Source organism: Mauremys reevesii, linkage group 10, assembly GCF_016161935.1.
Source record: "Mauremys reevesii isolate NIE-2019 linkage group 10, ASM1616193v1, whole genome shotgun sequence".
Lineage (NCBI taxonomy): Eukaryota > Metazoa > Chordata > Testudines > Geoemydidae > Mauremys > Mauremys reevesii.
The window spans coordinates 46,422,559-46,441,675 of record NC_052632.1 but is presented as its reverse complement, the minus strand read 5'-3'; the positions used below and the strand labels follow the sequence as shown (position 1 = coordinate 46,441,675).

Genomic DNA, 19,117 nt, shown 5'->3' with positions numbered 1-19,117 from the left:
CCACTACTCATCTTCACCCCTTTCAGAAGGGCCTCTGTGCTCCCTCCATATGGCCTCTGGCAGACATTTCTGACATTCCAGGCCTTAGTTCATCTGTCCCACATTAACCACTGAGTGATGGAACCAGCCCTGAGAACATGTCAATTCTTTGACTCTGAGTCTTAAAGCTCTCATCATGGCAGCAGCGATGTTCTCAGGGTAGAATTCCTCATCTAGAAGGTTACTGAAGAGACCTTGGAACAAGAATTACCACCCAGCTGCATTGGGCAGCAGCACACCACGTGCTCCCTCCTGGCTTCAGTTCCACTTATCTCCACAACATCACTAGTCCTTCCTAGATCTATCTGTGCAGACCTGGGGAGAGGGCAGCAAATGGGATGAAACATCGCTCCAGCAATAGTGTAAATAGGAGAGTTCTGAACACAGCACATCGATTATACCTGGTTTGTCAATATCACTCTCTCCTAACCAAGCCTGCTTGGGCTGCTCTGATGAGCCAGGAGATTTACCACCCTATTCAACACACCCTATAGATATGATATGTCCTTATGATTTGCCTCCCCTCAAGTAAAAAGGTCACATGCCAAAATAAGCCGTGTTAAGGGATGTGCAGCTCTCTTAGGGACCCTCTTTTAAGTATTTTCATGGGGAGAAGGTTTCTGATTGGTGCTTTCATTTAGCAGCCAAAAGCATAATGAGATCCTATGGCTGGAAGCTGAAGTTGGACAAATTCATAAGAACATAAGAAAGGCCGTACCGGGTCAGACCAAAGGTCCATCTAGCCCAGTATCTGTCTACCAACAGTGGCCAATGCCAGGTGCCCCAGAGGGAGTGAACCTAACAGGCAATGATCAAGGGATCTCTCTCCTGCCATCCATCTCCATCCTCTGACAAACAGAGGCTAGAGACACCATTCCTTACCCATCCTGGCTAATAGCCATTTATGGACTTAACCACCATGAATTTATCCAGTTCTCTTTTAAACACTGTTATAGTCCTAGCCTTCACAACCTCCTCAGGTAAGGAGTTCCACAAGTTGACTATGTGCTGCGTGAAGAAGAACTTCCTTTTATTTGTTTTAAATCTGCTGCCTATTAATTTCATTTGGTAACCCCTAGTTCTTGATGAGAAATCAGGTGCATTAAGAGTCATGAAACACTGGAACAATATGCTGATGGATGTGGTGGACTGTCCGCCACTTGAAGCCTCTAAATGCAGGTGAAGTGTCTCTAAAAGATGTGTTCCAGCTCAAACACAGGTTATTGATGAAGCTTCCTGTGAATTTTTGAACTAGAATTTTTTTTGTCAGAAAATGTCAATTTGTCAAAACAAGACCTTTTTGTGGAAATATAGCAGTTTGGATTAGGTAGTAATTGGAGATATACCAATCTCGTAGAACTGGAAGGGACCTTGAAAGGTCATTGAGTCCAGTCCCCTGCCTTCACTAGCAGGACCAATTTTTGCCCTAGATCCCTAAGTGGCCCCCTCAAGGATTGAACTCACCATGGTGGGTTTAGCAGGCCAATGCTCAAACCACTGAGCTATCCCTCCCCCCAATTGTCATTGGGAAGGTGCCTCTGGTCTAGGATGGAATTTCTGGTCAAAATAAGGGTGGGAGTCATTCCAGACCAGCCAATAGCCCAGTGGCTATGGCAGTCAGCAGTATGTGGGTCAAGTCCCTATTCTACCTCATGCAGCACAGGGATTTGATCCCAGCACTTTCCATCCCAGGGCTGCTACTTTCACACAGATCTCCATTTTGTTTCAATGCAGAATGAAAAAAAAATGGCAAACCTTGAAATTTTTCACTCAGCCTTGTTTTCCAGCCAGTCCTAGTTATGGGGTTTGGTGCAGGACTCACTGGGGTAGGTTCCCTGGCCTATGCTATTCAGGAAGTCAGAGGAGATGATCATAATGGCCCCTTCTGGCCTTAAAACTTATTAATAATACTTCTAAAGAGGTGTGTGTGAACATTACTATCACCATTTTAGAGGCGGAGAGACTGAGCCACCAAGGGATTAACCATGGCTTGCCCAAGATCATTGGCAGAACTAGGGACAGCATCTAAAAAGCCTGATGCCCAATCCATTGCTCTAATCCAGGGGTAGGCAACCTATGGCACAGGTGCCGAAGGTGGCACGCAAGCTGATTTTCAGTGGCACTCACACTGCCCGGGTCCTGGCCACCGGTCCGGGAGGGCTCTGCATTTTAATTTAATTTTAAATGAAGCTTCTTATACATTTTAAAAACCTTATTTACATACAACAATAGTTTAGTTATATATCATAGACTTATAGAAAGAGACCTAAAAATGTTAAAATGTATTACTGGCACGCGAAACCTTAAATCAGAGTGAATAAATGAAGACTCGGCACACCACTTCTGAAAGGTTGCCGACCCCTGCTCTAACCACTAGACCACATTGCTCCCCCCCATCTGCCTGTCCTATGTTATGGGAATGAATTCCCTACACACCAATCCAACTAACAGTCAGTGAAGATCCTGAGAGAGGAATAAACCAATGGAAAGGGAGCAGGGAATCATTACGGCAAAATGTGGGCATGGAAACAGCCTGGATTTATTAACCCTCAATGCACTCTTTCCTGAGGGACTGGAGCTGAAGAGATCTCTCTCCCACTGGCATAACTCCAGTTAAGCCACTGGAGTTTCATACGGGCGAGAACAGCCTTTGGCCTGTTATGTTTCTCTAAGAGTCCTGCTGAGTGCAGGGTCCGTGCAAGGATGTTTCGCACCCTAGGCGAAACTTCCACCTTGTGCCCTCCCCCGTCCCCGAGCCCCCACCCTGAGGCACCCCACAACAGCTCCCCCTCCGCCTTGAGGCGCCCCTGTGGCAGCTCACCACCCCTACCCTCCGCCCGAGGCACTCTCCCCCGCCCCAGCTCACCCCTGCTCCACGCACAAGCACGAGCACCCCGAGCACACCATAGCTGCTTCACTTCTCCCGCCTCCAAGGCTTGCCGGGCTCCTAAGCTGATTGGTGCCACAAGCCTGGGAGGCGGGAGAAGTGAAGCAGCTCACCCCTGCTTCGCCTCCTCCCCGAGCACGCCGTCACTGCTTCACTTCTTCCGCCTCCCAGGCTTGTGGCGCCAATCAGTGATTTCCCTACACCCCCCCCCAGGGGGGGTGTACACCCCCCCTGAATTTTCCCAACACCCCCCCCCCCCAGTTTTGTGAGCTAGTTACATACCAATTTAGTGACTGTTTGGAAATCTGAATTTAAACTGAAACATTAATACACACTTTAAAAGCTTATACAGTGTATGATAAAATATGTGTATCTGAAAAAGTATAATAGATTTGAAAAGTAAGACCATAGACTAGCTTCCTTGCTTCCTTATACAGCTGGTTTTTATGATGTCAGTGCATTCATTTTGGTGATGTTGGCCAACCTAATAATTTCAAATGATGATTTGTAAGCAAAGTCTAAATGAGCTCTCCCTGACAGCTAGTGATGAGCTGGGGGCTAAGGCTTCAGGGCCAGATTATATTTACATTCACACCTAATCTACCTAGGTATCCAGCAAACAGAGCTGTGTTGTCCAAGTGATAGTTTTTGGCTGGGGTTGGGTTACAAACCACTTGAATGTGGGGGCAAGGGGGGGATGAAATGTTGTTCTTTATTGTATGAGTAAAGGGCAGTAGAACTGTACTTAGCCTGTGATGATTTGAAGGCATCAAGAGAGAGGGTGGGGACCTGTCCCTCTCCACTGTTTAAAGACAGAGCTGATTAGGCTCCATAGATAGTCTTTTGTTCTGTTAAGTGACCACTGCAGCTGAAATCACTGACAATCAGGTCTAAGTGCTTAGTCCTGTTGTGGGGACAGTGTTCCTGTAGGTACAGTGTTTTTGTGTAAGAGACAACCCAGATTGCACTAGCAGCGAGGTTCCCGCACTGAGGGCTCAGCTGAAATCACTGAGAGCTGGTGGAACCTCAAGAGACCAACTCACAGAGGTCACAGTGGTAGATGACAGCAGAAGGTGACTGTGCAGGGCCATTGGCAACAGAGTGGTGGCGTGAACGGTGGCACAATGAACAGCCATGGCCACAGCAAACTGTGCCTTTTTGTCCCCCACCTGGAAAGTGTACTCACGTGAAAGCCCTTCTGAACTCTGAGTCTCCACTGACCAAGGGCAACACCGGTGAGTGGAGTGAGGTGGAGGGAAAAGTGAGGGGCACGTTAAATAAACATTTGTTTGTTGGACTATATTTTAGTCACTTTGCTCCAGAATGCTAGATTTGTGACTGGGAATGGAAACTTATATAAATATGTTTCCCAGTAGGCCAAGATTTTTAAAATGCAGTATTTGCCAAGGTTGTTATCTCATATTGTTGCTATCTTGGGAGGTCATTATGTTGGGGAGTTTCTGTACTAAACATTTTTATTATAATTAATTTTTACATAAGAATGGTCATACTGGGTCAGACCCATGGTCCATATAGCCCAGTATCCTGTCTTACAACAGTGGTCAAGGCCAGGTGCTTCAGAGGGAATGAATAGAACAGGGAATCATCAAGTGATCCATCCCCTGTTGCCCATTCCCAGCTTCTGGCAAACAGGCTAGGGACACTCAGAGCATGGCGTTGCATCCCTCTCATCCTGGCTAATAGCCACAGATGGACCTATTTTCCAGGAATTTATCTAGTTCTTTTTAAAATCCTGTTATAGTTTTGGTCTTCACAGCATCCCCTGGCAAAGAGTTCCCTGGGTTGACTTTATATTGTGTGAAGAAATACTTCCTTTTGTTTTTTTTAAATCTGCTACCTATTAATTTCATTGGGTGACTGCTAGTTCTTGTGTTATGTGAAGGATTAAATAAAATTTCCTTATTCACTTTCTTCGCACCAGTCAAGATTTTGTAGACCTCTATCATATCCCCATTAGTCATCACTTTTCTAAGCTGAAAATTCCCAGTCACTTTAATCTCTCCTCCTGTTTCATACCCCTCATCATTTAAGTTGCCCATCTCTGTACCTTTTCCAATTCCAATATATATATTTTTAGGATGGGTGACCAGATCTACACACACTATTCAAGGTGTGCATGTACCATGGATTTATATAGAGGCAATATGATATTTTCTGTCTTATTATCTATCCCTTTCTTAATGATTCCCAACATTGTTTGCTTTTGTGACTGTTGCTGCACATGGAGTGGATGTTTTCAGAGAACTATCCACAATGACTCCAAGATCTCTTCCTTGAGTGTTAACAGCTAATTCAGATGCCATCATTTTGTATGTATAGTTGAGATTGCTTTCCAATGTGCATTACTTTGCATTTATCAACATTGAATTTAATTTGCCATTTTGTTGCCCAGTCACCCAGTTTTGTGAGATCCCTTTGTAGCTCTTCACAGTCTGCCTGGGACTTAACTATCTTGAATAGTTTTGTATCATCTGCAAATTTTGCCATCTCACTGTTTACCCATTTTTCCAGATGAATATGTTGAATAGGACTGGTCCCAGTACTGACCCCTCAAGGATACCACTATTTATCTCTCTCCATTCTGAAAACTGATAATTTATTCCTACCCTTTGTTTCCCATCTTTTAACCAGTTACTGATCCATGAGAGGATCTTCCCTCTTACCCCATGATGGCTTACTTTTCAAAAGTCAATTTAAATTAAATACATTTTTTTAAATTATATATTTTTTTAGAAATCTAGATCTGTTATGTGTTTTGGTGTAACTTGCATTTTCCTTATGTTAAATTTGCATTATCCTAACAAAACATTTACTTTATTCACTTTCTTCGCATCAGTCAAGATTTTATAGACCTTTAGCATATCCCCCCTTAGTTGTCTCTTTTCTAAGCTGAAAATTCCCAGTCATTTTAATTTCTTCTCCTGTTTCATACCCCTAATCATTTTAGTTGCCCATCTCTGTACTTTTTGCATTTCCAGTATGTCTTTTTAAGGACGGGGTAACCAGATCTGCACACAGTATTCAAGGTGTACATGTGCCATGGATTTATATAGAGGCAATATGATATTTTCTGTCTTATTATCTATCCCTTTCTTTAAAAAGCAAAGGTTTCAGAGTAGCAGCCATGTTAGTCTGTATTGCAAAAAGAACATAAGCTTTCATGGGCTACATCCGATGAAGTGGACTGTAGCCCATGAAAGCTTATGCTCAAATAAATTTATTAGTCTCTAAGGTGCCACAAGTGCTTCTGTTCTTTTTAAAAAAGCAAACAGAATGTTGGGAATCACTGACTGCCGCTGCACACTGTGAGTGGAAGTTTTCAGAGAACTATCCACAATGACTGCAAGATCTTTCTTAAGTGTTAACAGCTAATTCAGACTCCTTCATTTTGTATGTATAGTTGAGATTGTTTTCCAATGTACATTACTTTGCATTTATCAACATTAAATTTCATCTGCCATTTTTGTTGCCCAGTCACCCAGTTTTATGAGATCCCTTTGTAATTCTTCGCAGTCTGCCTGGGACTTACCTATCTTGAATAGTTTTGTATTACCTGCAAATTTTGCCACCTCACTGTTTACCCATTTTTCCAGATCATTTATGAATATGTTGAACAGCACTGGTCCCAGTACTGACCCCTCAAGGATACCACTATTTATCTCTCTCCATTCTGAACACTGATAATTTATTCCTACCCTTTGTTTCCCATCTTTTAACCAGTTACTGATCCATGAGAGGACTTTCCTCTTACCCCATGATGGCTTACTTTTCAAAAGTCAATTTAAATACTTTTTTTAAAATGTATATTTTTTTAGAAATCTAGACCTGTTATGTGTTTTGGTGTAACTTGCATTATTCTTATGTTAAATTTGCATAATCCTAACAAAACATTTACTTTATTCATATCTTTTTATATATATCTCATTGGTCCTGACACCCCCCCCTTTAAATTCGAACACCCCCCCTAATTTCAATTCCTGGGGAAACCACTGGCGCCAATCAGCTTAGGCGCCGCAAGCCTGGGAGGCGAGAGAAGTGAAGCAGCGACGGCATGCTCAGGGAGGAGGTGGGGCAGAGGTGAGCTGGGGCAGGGAGCAGTTTCCCTGCATGCCGCCCCCCCCTGCAGGCAGCTCCCCTGCCCCAGCTCCCTCCGCCTAAATGCTGGCGGCGACCGGGGCGGCTGAAGATCCGGCCACCGCGGTCACTGCTGAAGAAAATGCCGCTCCCCAAATCCTAGTGCCCTAGGCGACTGCCTAGGTCACCTAAATGGTTGCACCGGCCCTGGCTGAGTGACCACCTCTACTTCTCTCCCTGCAAGGCCCCCAGCCTGCTGTACATGGAGGCACTCGGTAGAAGACAAACAGGGAGATGATGACGTTGCCATGGTTTGGAGTTAGCACCGAGGGGCAAGGGCACACTCCAGAGCCCTATCTCAGGAATGCATGAAACAAAAACAACAGCCAGCTGCATTAGCCAAGAGCAGCATGTGCTCTGGCCAAGGTTAGAGCTGGGGAGAGCACTGGCCAAGTGTCACTTTCACAGCACACAGAGCTGCAGGCTGCAGTGAGGCAGAGAGGTTGATTGCTGCCTGGCGTTCCAGATCTAACAGTGCTACCAAATATACAGAACATAGCTGCTGGGCCTCCCGGAGATCCAGCTAGGCCTAGGTACAGCACACTTCTAGGCTGTCAAGGCTCCCTGCTATGTACAGGTAGATCATAGCTGCTGAGCTGCCATACTTCGTTGACATGGTCTGATTCTTGGTCACCTCTCTGCTGATAAATGTGATCACACCTGCCATGCTGTGTCCATGCATGCCCAGGGACAATGTACCTGATCTGCTGATGAACATGCCAGCTGCGTAGCAGGTCTCTTATACATCCTCTTGGGAGCCAACACTCACTCCCATACACAAAATATGACCCCAGACTTCAAGGAGCACTGGGTGACTATCTTTCTGGCTGATGAGTGGTTTGAACTTGTGACCTAAGCAAGAGGCACCTCAGACTCCAGGCTAAATCTGCTGCTGCAGTACAAGTCAAGTAGCAGCACACTGCCCCCAAGACATTTAGTCTCAGCTCAGTGCAGCTTTTCAGGCACAACGCTTGGCTCTTCTGCCACCCTTCAGGGAGGAATCACACGTGCTGCAGGGCACACAGGTTGTGGGAGAAAATGTAGCAGGAATAACAAGGAAATAAAGCAAATTTAGATCCTTTCAAACATCCGCCTCAGAGGCAACACTATTCTGAGCAGAACTCCAATAGAATGGGAGCTAACAATGGGGTATGTACTCTGCACACTGGATGGCTTCTGACACTGCACACAGCAGTCGCTAGTAAAAGGGCAGTATCTGCTAAGGGTTCCCACTTTAAGTAGAAGGAAAGACTGTGGCCACTCTGATGCTGCCATGCTAGGAACGTCTGGCAAATGCTGATTTGTCCCTTGAGCCCTGTGGATGTCTGGAGCTCTCATGATGGTTGAGGGGTGGCTGCTTGACCATGAGCCACCAGAAATGGGAAAACCCCTGGAGTAAGTTACAATGAGTGGACAATGAAGTTTGAGCTGTGGCCAGTATATCCCATTGTCATGCACTCTCTTGTTCCACAGTGCACAAGCTTTCTATTCTTAACAACAATTCTGGCAGATATCAGCTACATACTGGCAGTGCTAAAGGGCATGCAGCAAAATCCTTCTCTCTGAATGGGAGGGGTAAGATCTATTCCAGTATAAACCAGGAGTAATTCCATTAAGAATCAGGCCCCACAGGTGTCCATTTTCACAGAGAGAGACAGAGCACATGTGGCTTGAGAAGCAGCCTCCTGAATCTCAGTTCTTTCTCTCATCCCCTGGCATGGCAACAGAAACACTAGTGGAGTGGTAAATAACCACAGGTGTTCATAGCTTCTAAGTCGATAAGGGACCACTGTGATGATCTAGTCTGCCCTGTATAAGACAGACCAGAGAACTGCCCCAAAGTAATTTCTTCTGAACTAGATCATATCTTTAAAGAACTCATCCAATTTTAATAAGTTGTTCTGGTGGTTAATTACCCTTATTGTTAAAAATTTACACCTGATTTCCAGTCTGAATTTGCCTAGCTTCAATTTCCAGCCAGGGATCGGTCAGTTATACAGATTAACCTGCATCACTTGGTAAGGGCTGCTCATTTGAACACCATATGTTTTAACACAGCCAAATACAAAGTCATACTTCTAGAAACAAAGATTGTAGATCACATTTGTCTATTTAGCTGCTTGCAGTGTGTGCATGCATACGTTTCGCTACATCATAGACATAGGCTATGTCTGGTCGCCTCTCTGGATCCGGGTTGATGCATATGTTAACTAATTGTCGCAGTTCTTCTGAATAGTGATCTGAAGGAAGAGGTGGATAGTCGCACTGTTCTATCTTCTTGCACAGAGAGTACAAGTTCATTTTGTCACCATAAAAGGGACTCTGCAGTGCAGCCATCTCATATAGCAGACAGCCTAGAGACCAGATGTCAGATTTGAAGTTGTATCCATTTTCATGTATTCTCTCTGGAGACATGTAATAAGGCGTACCCACTAAAGAATGTGCAGCTGTGGTTTTGGAGCTGAAAAATCGTCCAAGTCCAAGGTCTCCAAGCTTTACTACCCCTGTAGCTGTAATGAACACATTAGCTGGCTTTATATCTCTATGCATGACACGACGAGAATGCATATGTTCCAGTGCACTGCACAGCTGAACAAAGTACTTCCAAACTGTCCTTTCAGGAATCAACCTCTTCTGTTTCTTTTAGAAGATGGGTGACTGTATCCTGGAAAGTGGTGACTCTGAAAAGCGTTTGGGGGCATGGTAGACAGTCTACTGAACATGAGCTCTCAGTGCAATGCTGTGGCTAAGAGGGCAAACATGATCTTTGGCAGTATAAGCAGGGACATATTAAGTAGGAATATGGAGCTGGAATTATCTCTGTGTATTGCATTAGTGAGCCTATTATTGGAGACTGTGTCCAGTTCTGGTGTCCACACTTCAAAAAGGATGTTGAAAAATAGGAAAGGGTTCAGAAGAGAGCTACAAGAAAGATTCAAGGTCTGGAAAACCTGCTATAGAATGAGAGCCTCAAGAGCTCAATCTATTTAGTTTATCCAAGAGAAGGTTAACAGATTACTTGAGCACAGTCTACCTCCATAGGGAATAGATTTCTGATAGTAGACAGCTTTTAACTTAGCAGAAAAAGACATAATGAGATCCAATGGTTGGAAGCTAAAACAAGACAAATTAAGACTAAGGTGCACGTTTTTAACAGTGAGGGTAATTAACCATGTGGGGGATTCTCCATTGCTTGAAGTCTTTAAAGCAAGACTGGATCTCTTTCTGAAAGAGATGCTATAGCTCCAACTGAAGTCATGGGTTTGATGCAGAAATTACTGCATGAGGTTATGTGGTCTGTGTTATGCAGGAAGTCAGAGTCAATTATCATAATGACTTTAAAATCTATAAAGCTATAACCTTGGCAAGCCATTGTATTTGCTCCAGTTAAATAGTTTGTGGCACTGACGGAATCAGGCGAGGAGACAACAGGTTGTGCCAGACATACAAGCAGCTGCCTTTACAGGAGAAAGCAGTCACATCTGATTTGAAAGGGGGTCAGCTCCTCCAACAGCTGCCACAGCTGTATTGCTCGGGGCCTTGGGCAGAGACGGCCATTACAGAGCTGTCTGTGTGCCAGTACTGCTGACCTCGGCAGCTCTCAGCCTTGGTGCTGGCCTTCGGGAGAGTTGTGCATGGCTCAGAGCCTTGAGGAGGCCTGTTTATTTTTAAACAGGGGAGACTATCAGCTGGAAATTGCACAAGTCCCATTTCTCCATTCAGTGGGGCGCCGGCCTTGCCGGTGTGCGTCATGCACTGTGGCCGATTAGCACCCAGTCAGACAAATTAGCCACTCTGGGACCCATGTGCCAAAGGGGCCCCAATATTGCAACCCCCACCCTGCCACACATGCTGTCCTTCCAAGGCATCCCTTATTGGAAAGCCATATAGATTTTAATAGGGATGTAACCTATGGGGTCCTTATAAATATGATTCTCAAACCCTACAGAATTTAACAGAGTGAGAGCCTTTTTACAAGGTTTCTAAACCATCTCCTGTTGGCAGCACAGATTTCCCTATTGCACCCAGTAGGATAGTTACACAATCAACAAGAGAGGACCTTCTGGCAGGGGCAGGGAGTACTCCATACCATTCTGAACCCAATAGAGGTGGCCCAAGAGCAGCACTGATGAGTTTCCTTCTTGGCTGGGAAGCTGGGTCAGGCCAGCCTGTTGTTAAGGTCAACAATTTTGGTGGGGCCTGTAATTTCCCTTGGTCCTACATGAGCTCCCCATGCTGTGATGCTATGGAAGGAGCCTGTCAGAGTCCTGAAGTGCTGGAGCCTGCTGCTGGCACGTGGCCATGTGAACTGTGCTGTCTGGGATGCTAGGTCAGCTGCCCATGTGAAACCTTAACCCAGAAGAGTTCTGTGGTTAGATCGACAGGCATTCACAGAACAGGTTTGCTCTGCTATCTCCCCTCATTTTTGCTGACTGGCAATATGGTTCATTGGACTGAGCATGACACTAGAACCCAGGAACCCCTAATCTCTGACCTGACTGGATAGGTTGCTCTATGTAACACAGATTTTGCTTGCTGATGGTCCATGGGAAATCCCAGCCTGGAGTTTGGTGCCACCTGGGACTAGCCTGTATCTAATTACCCCCTGTCCAACGTACTTTTGCTCATTGCAAGGAAATACAGAAACACATCCTGGTTACCTTTCTCTCTATGACTATTCTCTTTGCATGTTTGTATCTCACTCTCACACTCCAGCTGCCCCATTTTTTTCCCCAGAATTTTGTTTTGTGGGAAATTTCAATTCTTTTTCTTTGTACCACTACAAAAGGATTTTTTTTCTTTTGAAATTGCGAAACAATTGAAACAAAATCAAATCTCTGTTCAAATCAAATCCCTTCATGATCAATTCTGCATGATGATCCGGCACTTCCTATGCTTTTCTGCAGAGGGCAGCATTTCATTGCAAATACTAAGATGGCCAGTCGGCTGGGATGTCTCACTATTTGCTCTTGCTTCTCCTTCTCTCTGTAGGTTGTTGGTATCTAGGAGGAAGGCCCTGTGCATGTCACACACAGAGTTAGCTGCAGGTCTGATCCAAACCCTGTTAAAAATCAATGGAAAGACCCTCACTGACTTCAGTAGGCTATGGATCAAGCCTTAATGGAAAAATCCAGGTCCTCATTGCACCTACACAATGACGCTGCCAAGCTATTTATCTGTATGTTATCAATGGAATGGATCTTGTTCCCATGGCTATCCTGGGAAGTTACGACAAGCCACATACTTCATTTAGCCCTTCCTCCAACAGACAGGCTGCAGAGCCAGAGCACAGAATGGTGCACTACAGCTGGATGAATCCTTGGGGGTTTGGTTTGCAGCTCACTCCAGAACAACATGAAACAGTCAACAGCCATTGATTAACAAGAGGCCTCCACCCTACCCATGCAGCTTACTTCCCACCCACCTGGCACTGCTTAAGCCCAGCAGTCTCCACAGAGTGTTATTCACATTGCCCACTGAGCCCCATGTTGTCCTCTCACTCATTTCCCTCCCTGCCACACATCCCACCCCTTTCCTGTCTGGCCAATGTTAGCTGTACTCTGCCAGACCTGGAGTGCCCAGTTACCCACATTTCTAGCCTGCTTCGTCCATTGCCCTCCCTGGTTCCTTACCATCATGTCTCCTCTAGGAGTGAAAACGAGCAGTCCCATTTACTCACCTGATCCAGATGGAACCTGGTCACATCATGGGTTCTGCAGAACAAAAAGCAAAGGGTCATGGATGGGAGCCAGGCAACCTGCAAGCCCATCAGAGGAAGAAATAACTAGTGAAGCCCCTTCCCTTTGTCCCTCCCTGCCTGAGGGAGGAAGAAGGTAGGTCTCAAGCCATTTTGGGCACCATCAAACCAAACCAACACCTCAAACTGCCTGGGAGTCAGTGCAGATCTTGGAGCACAGGGTGACATGCCCCTGCTCTGAGCCACTGCTAGTCTGGCAGGCAGCCAGTAGCCCACTGCACTAATCCAGGGCCTGATACAATGCCTATCAGAGTCAATGACTGTTGATTTCAATGGACCTTGGATCAGGTCCCAGTTTGGACCTTACAGGGCCTGGATGACTGTGGAGATGTCCCTAGGTTCTTACCAAAGGTAGATGGAAAAAAAAAACAACCTCTCAGCTAACCACAGCTAACTGAGCATCCAGGAGAAGCCCCAAGTCACTAGTCAGTACAAGGAGAAACAGGTGTATTCCCCATTAAGGCATGCCATTTCTTCTGGTGGCTTGCCCCAGTCTTCAGGCATCAGCTCTGTGCTGTCAAGGTTGGGTCTCAACCAGCTCGCTCCTGCCCAAGGTGCTGGGGAAGCCTGTGCCAACTGTACTGGGTGAGATGGAAACCCAGTGCTGGAGGAGGGCTTTGAGAAGACAGGCAAGCTGGAAGCTGGGGTAGGCAGGATAAGGGTGCTGTGAGAGGAGTGCAGGTGAGGGGGGGTGTCAAGGTTCCTCCCCCACTCTGAACTTTAGGGTACAGATGTGGGGACCTGCATGGACACTTCTAAGCTTAATTACTAGCTTAGATCTGGTAACACTGCCACCATCCAGAAATTTCAGTGTCTGGATCACTTTCTGTCCCCCCAAAACCTTCCCCTCCCTGGGCAGCCTTGAGAGGCTTTTTCACCAAGTTCCTGGTGAACACCGATCCAACCCCTTGGATCTTAACACAAAGAGAATTTAACCATCACCCCTCCCTTCCTCTACCAATTCCTGGTGAGTCCAGATCCAATCCCCTTGGATCTTAACACAAGGAAAAAATCAATCAGGTTCTTAAAAAGAAAGCTTTTAATTAAAGAAAGAAAGGTAAAAATTATCTCTGTAAAATCAGGATGGAAAAAACTTTACAGGGTAATCAGATTTATATAGCCCAGAGGAACCCCCTCTAGCCTTAGGTTCAAAGTTACAGCAAACAGAGGTAAAATCCTCTCAGCAAAAAGGAACATTTACAAGTTGAGAAAACAAAAATAAAACTAACACGCCTTGCCTGGCTATTACTTACAAGTTTGAAACATGAGAGACTGATTCGGAAAGATTTGGAGAGCCTGGATTGATGTCTGGTCCCTCTTAGTCCCAAGAGCGAACAACCCCCAAACAAAGAGCACAAACAAAAGACTTCCCTCCACCAAGATTTGAAAGTATCTTGTCCCCTTATTGGTCCTCTGGTCAGGTGTCAGCCAGGTTTACTGAGCTTCTTAACCCTTTACAGGTAAAAGAGACATTAACTCTTAACTATTTATGACAGGGGGATTGGGCCTTTTGCCTTGCAGAGGATGTTGGGTCCTTAAATCTCACCTTTTTGTCTCTCCATATCCTCTAGCTCTTTCCCCTACCATGGACTAACCTGTCTAGCTCACCTCCTTCTGAACTAGGCCCTGCTGCTGAATGACATGCTGTGTCCCACTGCAATGCGTTATGGGCAGACCTCTGTGGTGTGAAATGATTCCTAATGCACTGCGCTGTCCCACCAGGCGGCCAGGCTGGTCCCAGCTCAGAAGTGGGTAGACTATGCCCAATGAAGCAGAGGAGCACTGAGCAGGATCATAGAAGATTAGGTTTGGAAGGAACCTCAGAAGATCATAGGATCATAGAATCTCAGGGTTGGAAGGGACCTCAGGAGGTCATCTAGTCCAACCCCCTGCTCAAAGCAGGACCAAACCCAACTAAATCATCCCAGCCAGGGCTTTGTCAAGCCTGACCTTAAAAACCTCTAAGGAAGGAGATTCCACTACCTCCCTAGGTAACCCATTCCAGTTCTTCACCACCCTACTAGTGAAAAAGTTTTTCCTAATGTCCAACCTAAACCTTCCCCTCTGCAACTTGAGACCATTACTCCTTGTTCTGTCATCTTCTACCACTGAGAACAGTCTAGATCCATCCTCTTTGGAACCCCCTTTCAGGTAGTTGAAAGCAGCTATCAAATACCCCCTCATTCTTCTCTTCTGCAGACTAAACAATCCCAGTTCCCTCAGCCTCTCCTCATAAGTCATGTGCTCCAGCCCCCTAATCATTTTTGTTGCCCTCCGCTGGACTCTTTCCAATTTGTCTACATCCTTCTTGTAGTGTGGGGCCCAAAACTGGACACAGTACTCCAAATGATCATCTAGTCCAACCCCCTGCTCAAAGCAGGACCAATCCCCAGACAGATTTTTACCCCAGTTCCCTAAATGGCCCCCTCAAGGATTGAACTCACAACCCTGGGTTTAGCAGGCTAATGCTCAAACCACTGAGCTATCCCTCCCCTTGCCCCTGCTAGTAAGAGAATGACAGTCTGGACCCTCCGCAGGCATGCCGCCAAAGGCTGCCTGCCTGCCGCCCTCACTGTGACCGGCAGAGCACCCCCCATGGCTTGCTGCCCCAGGCACGCACTTGGCGTGCTGGTGCCTGGAGCCGCCCCTATTGCCCACCACTCCCCACACTGTCGCTGGCTCCAGTCCGGACTGTCATTCTCTTACTAGCAGGGGCAAAATATTCACAAAAAGAAAGTGCTGGAGGTTAGGAGGGAAGGTCTGATATGAGCAGGTTATTCCCTAGTTTCCCAAGGCAGAGGTCTCACACTTGCCTCTGAAGCCATGACAGAGACAGGAGATTAGGCTAGATGGACCTTGGGGTTGGTTCAATCAGCCAATCCCTATGTTCCTAAAATGCCACTAGCAATGGACTATCCGGACCACAATGGGAGGCAGGAAGAAGAAGCTGGTGCAGGAGGAACCAGGGGAGGTGGCTAAGGACACATCTACCAGAGACAAAGAGATTTCCAGCCCAAGCTGGAACACTGCTTCCCATACCTTCTGAGCATGTCCGCATCATCCACATCACTGTCTGCTGGGGCGGCTGCCTGTTCATATAGGAGCATTTGCTTATCTGGCAGAATCTCAGCTACAGCCTCAGGGGGCGGGAGGGAGATGTCATTATCTTGGTTAAGCTGCAAGAGGGAGTTTAGAAGGTCATCATGGATGGAGCAAAGCTTACAAAAAGTGGGGCTGGTGCTATGCAGAACACCTTGGATGAGGGAACTGGGGCCAGATCCTCAGCTGATGTAAATTGACATAGTTCTGCTGACTTCTGTGGAGTGATGCTGATTTCCAGATCTGGTCCCTAACACAGAAGCCAGCCTGATACCATATCAGAAGCTCTCCTATATCCTTCCTCTCCTTCTCTCTTTACTTAGGGCACTTGTCTGAAGAGATGCTCTGTGTTTCCTAAGAGTTCATCTGGTCTGGCTGTTTACTTGGTCCTGTTTGGTCTTTCCTATGCTTCATCTTTCAGAGGAGATGAACAGCACAGCCCAGGACCACTTGGGGTCCCTGAAGATCACACAAGGCACTTTTGCGTTGGAATGAGGTGTTAACTCTGGTGTTATGGAACAATTCCAGAGGGGTTAGTTACATTCAGTCTCTCTCAGGCCTCCAGATGTTTCAGCCTAATCACTAATTCTCAGGCAGCCTTGACATTTCAGTGCAAATTTGGAGTATTTGCCAGGATGGTCAGCATTGTGGTAAAAGCACTGGACTGGGCTCAGGAAAGCTCGGTCTAATGCATGACCTTGGGCATCTCATGTCTGCTCTCTGTGCCTAAGGTCCAGACAGGGCCGTCCCTAGAAGGGTGCGGGGCCCGGGACAAATCAACCTCCCTGCTAATCTCCGTGCCCGCCCGGTGCACCCACCCAGCTGCCGCTCACCTCCTTACCCTGATTTGCCCTACCCAAGGGATGACTGTGGGTCCAGCTATAGAACAAGGCTCCTAGCTCCTTGCTGCACTGTGATGGACTCAGCTACTAGAGTGATGGGGCCACCTAAGAACTGAGATAAACTGTTTCACCCACTTATTAATGTAGTGGGTATGTTTGGTGAACACACATGAATCTGTATGATTGAAATATGACCATTAATATAACTATTAGACAATTGAAACAAATCTTGTACAAAGTATGCCATATAAGGTATCAATGGAAAAGTTACAGTCTATCAAATACAATTATCCTGTTTATATGCATGTATCATCTTTGTATCTAAAGTTATAAATATTGATTATGTACCAGTATTTCATGTGTTTGTGTCTGGGGTAACACCCACAAGGTAGTTTACATTCAGTCTAGCCAGCACATCACACATGGACCATTCAAGTGGATGGCCCATTAAAGGACAAAATGGGCGTCCCTGCCCAGTGAGTTGTGGATGCTTAGGCCAAAATATGGGTAATGGCTGCTCCTATGAGTCATCAAAGAATGCAAGGGCATGTGACCCTGGACTCCATCTTGTGCCTGTACTTTTCCACAAACTAAGACTGAGAGCAGGCCCTCCACCTGGGAGAAAATATAAAGGACCCTGGAAGCATCTCCATTTTGCCTCTTTCCTGCTCTGATCTCTGGACTATAGACTTACACTAAAAGGAGCATTCCAATCAATGAACTGAGGACTTTACAAGCCAGCACTTTATTCTATCACTGCTTCAAACCTGATTTAAGAACTCTGCAAAGGATTACATGTATTTGATTTCCTTAACCATTTTAACTCTCTCCTCTTTCTTTTCTCTTATAAATAAACCTTTATATATTAGATACTAAAGGATTGGCAACAGTGTGATTATTAGGTAAGATCTGAGCTATATATTGACCTTGTTGTGTGGCTGATCTCTTGGGATTAGAAGGACCCTTTGTCTAATGAAATTGGTTTTCAGTAAACATTCATCCTTAGAGGTTTTTAAGGCACAGCTTGACAAAGCCCTCGCTGGGATGATTTAGTTGGGGTTGGTCCTGCTTTGAGCAGGGGTTGGACTAGATGACCTCCTGAGGTCCCTTCCAACCCTGATATTCTATGATTCTATGATTCATCATAAAGTCTAGTGTCTGGGTGGTGAAATGAGTGCTGGAATGCCTAAGGAGACTGCATTTCTGACTTCTAGTTAACCAATGTGGTAAGACAGAAGTTTACTTTTGTTTCAGGGTTGGTATATCTAATAATAGAATAATCACTAATTTGGGGTAAGTCTGCCCTATTTCTCAGCAGTTTGTCCTGAATCTTGTATCCTCAGCTGTGACCCACTGAGGCACGGTGACAACACAGTCTTTTACATCTGTTCACTCCATCAAAATGGAACTGTGCACAGTTTGCATCACATACCTCATGTAAATGAGTGATTTACATCTGATTTGTTGGTGCCTAATTATCAGGGACAAATCCTACTTCAGTAAACACCACACATTGCTGAACTAATCAAACAGAGGCGACACCGTGCAAACAAAGTTTTCTCCTGGCAATTTTTAAAGCATTGATTTTCTTAACTCAAGTGACAGAAATCCAGTGCAACCCCAAATATTGCGAATTCATTTTTCCCACATTCTCCATAATCCAAAGCAGGGCCATGTTTCCCAACTGCTAGTCATTAACTCTGAAAATATACCGGCTTTGCTGGAACCTCTGCTATCCACAGTGATTTGCTCCCCACCACGACACTCTGGTGCCCATGGCCGTAAAAGCATATTGATTATATCTGACACTGCATCTGATCATGTTGCATCACTTCTGGTGGAAAGATATCTTGACACATGCAATACTCACAAAAACACGTTCAGTGCTGCAGCATGGACAGCAGTCTACCCATGGCTGCAGAGTTCTGGCCAGGAGCTACAGAAGCACTGACACTAGCTAGCACTAGTCAGCCTGAGAGCTAGAGAGCAGAGAGGATCCCAGGGTCTGTCTGTGTCCAGCAGGCTTAGCAAACAAACCTCTTGCTCCTCATTACAGTTGAGCCCTGTCTCCTCGCAGCTGTGAGGGGCCCTACAATAGCAGGAGCTAACTGCCCCCTTTGCTAGCAGCCAGGCTAAGGACTGAATGGGTCATGGGGATGGGGGTCTCCTGTTCTGAAATGGTCTCTCCAGATTAGGGCTGCCATGTGATTGCACGGCACTGAAGAGGTTAGTGCGCACCGCCTGAGCTGTGTCTGTGCTGTTGCTAATGAGAAGAGTGCACTTCCAGAGCTGTCAGTCTGGCACCCTTTGCCAGCACTTAATTTAATGTGAGAGAAA

At 45.9% G+C, this 19,117-nt stretch overlaps 2 protein-coding genes across 4 annotated transcripts in view; both read right to left on the bottom strand.

Moving 5' to 3' along the window:
• Nucleotides 1-19,117, bottom strand: part of CCDC33 (coiled-coil domain containing 33) — a 344,384-nt gene that overhangs the window by 13,304 nt on the left and 311,963 nt on the right. For all 3 annotated transcript variants that reach the window (XM_039492199.1, XM_039492200.1, XM_039492201.1), the window contains 2 exons: nucleotides 15,879-16,015; nucleotides 12,762-12,795 (listed from right to left, as the gene is read on the bottom strand). In XM_039492199.1, the coding sequence (XP_039348133.1) occupies nucleotides 12,762-12,795; nucleotides 15,879-16,015 (171 nt within the window). The remainder of the gene's footprint in view (nucleotides 1-12,761; nucleotides 12,796-15,878; nucleotides 16,016-19,117) is intronic.
• On the bottom strand, nucleotides 9,192-10,834 carry LOC120372982 (serine/threonine-protein kinase Nek7-like). The gene is made up of 2 exons (XM_039490652.1): nucleotides 10,643-10,834; nucleotides 9,192-9,721 (listed from the first exon to the last, which is right to left on the bottom strand). Exons 1-2 carry the CDS (start codon nucleotides 10,832-10,834, stop codon nucleotides 9,194-9,196), a joined length of 720 nt encoding a protein of 239 aa, XP_039346586.1. The 3' UTR covers nucleotides 9,192-9,193.

Bases quoted from the DNA above. Each gene is read 5' to 3' on its own strand.
- LOC120372982 (XM_039490652.1), bottom strand. From the start codon at position 10,834: ATGACGCACACCGGCAAGGCCGGCGCCCCACTGAATGGAGAAATGGGA. The intron at 9,722-10,642 runs GTAATGGCCGTC...ATCTTCTAAAAG, and splicing joins ACTGGCACACAGACAGCTCT to AAACAGAAGAGGTTGATTCC.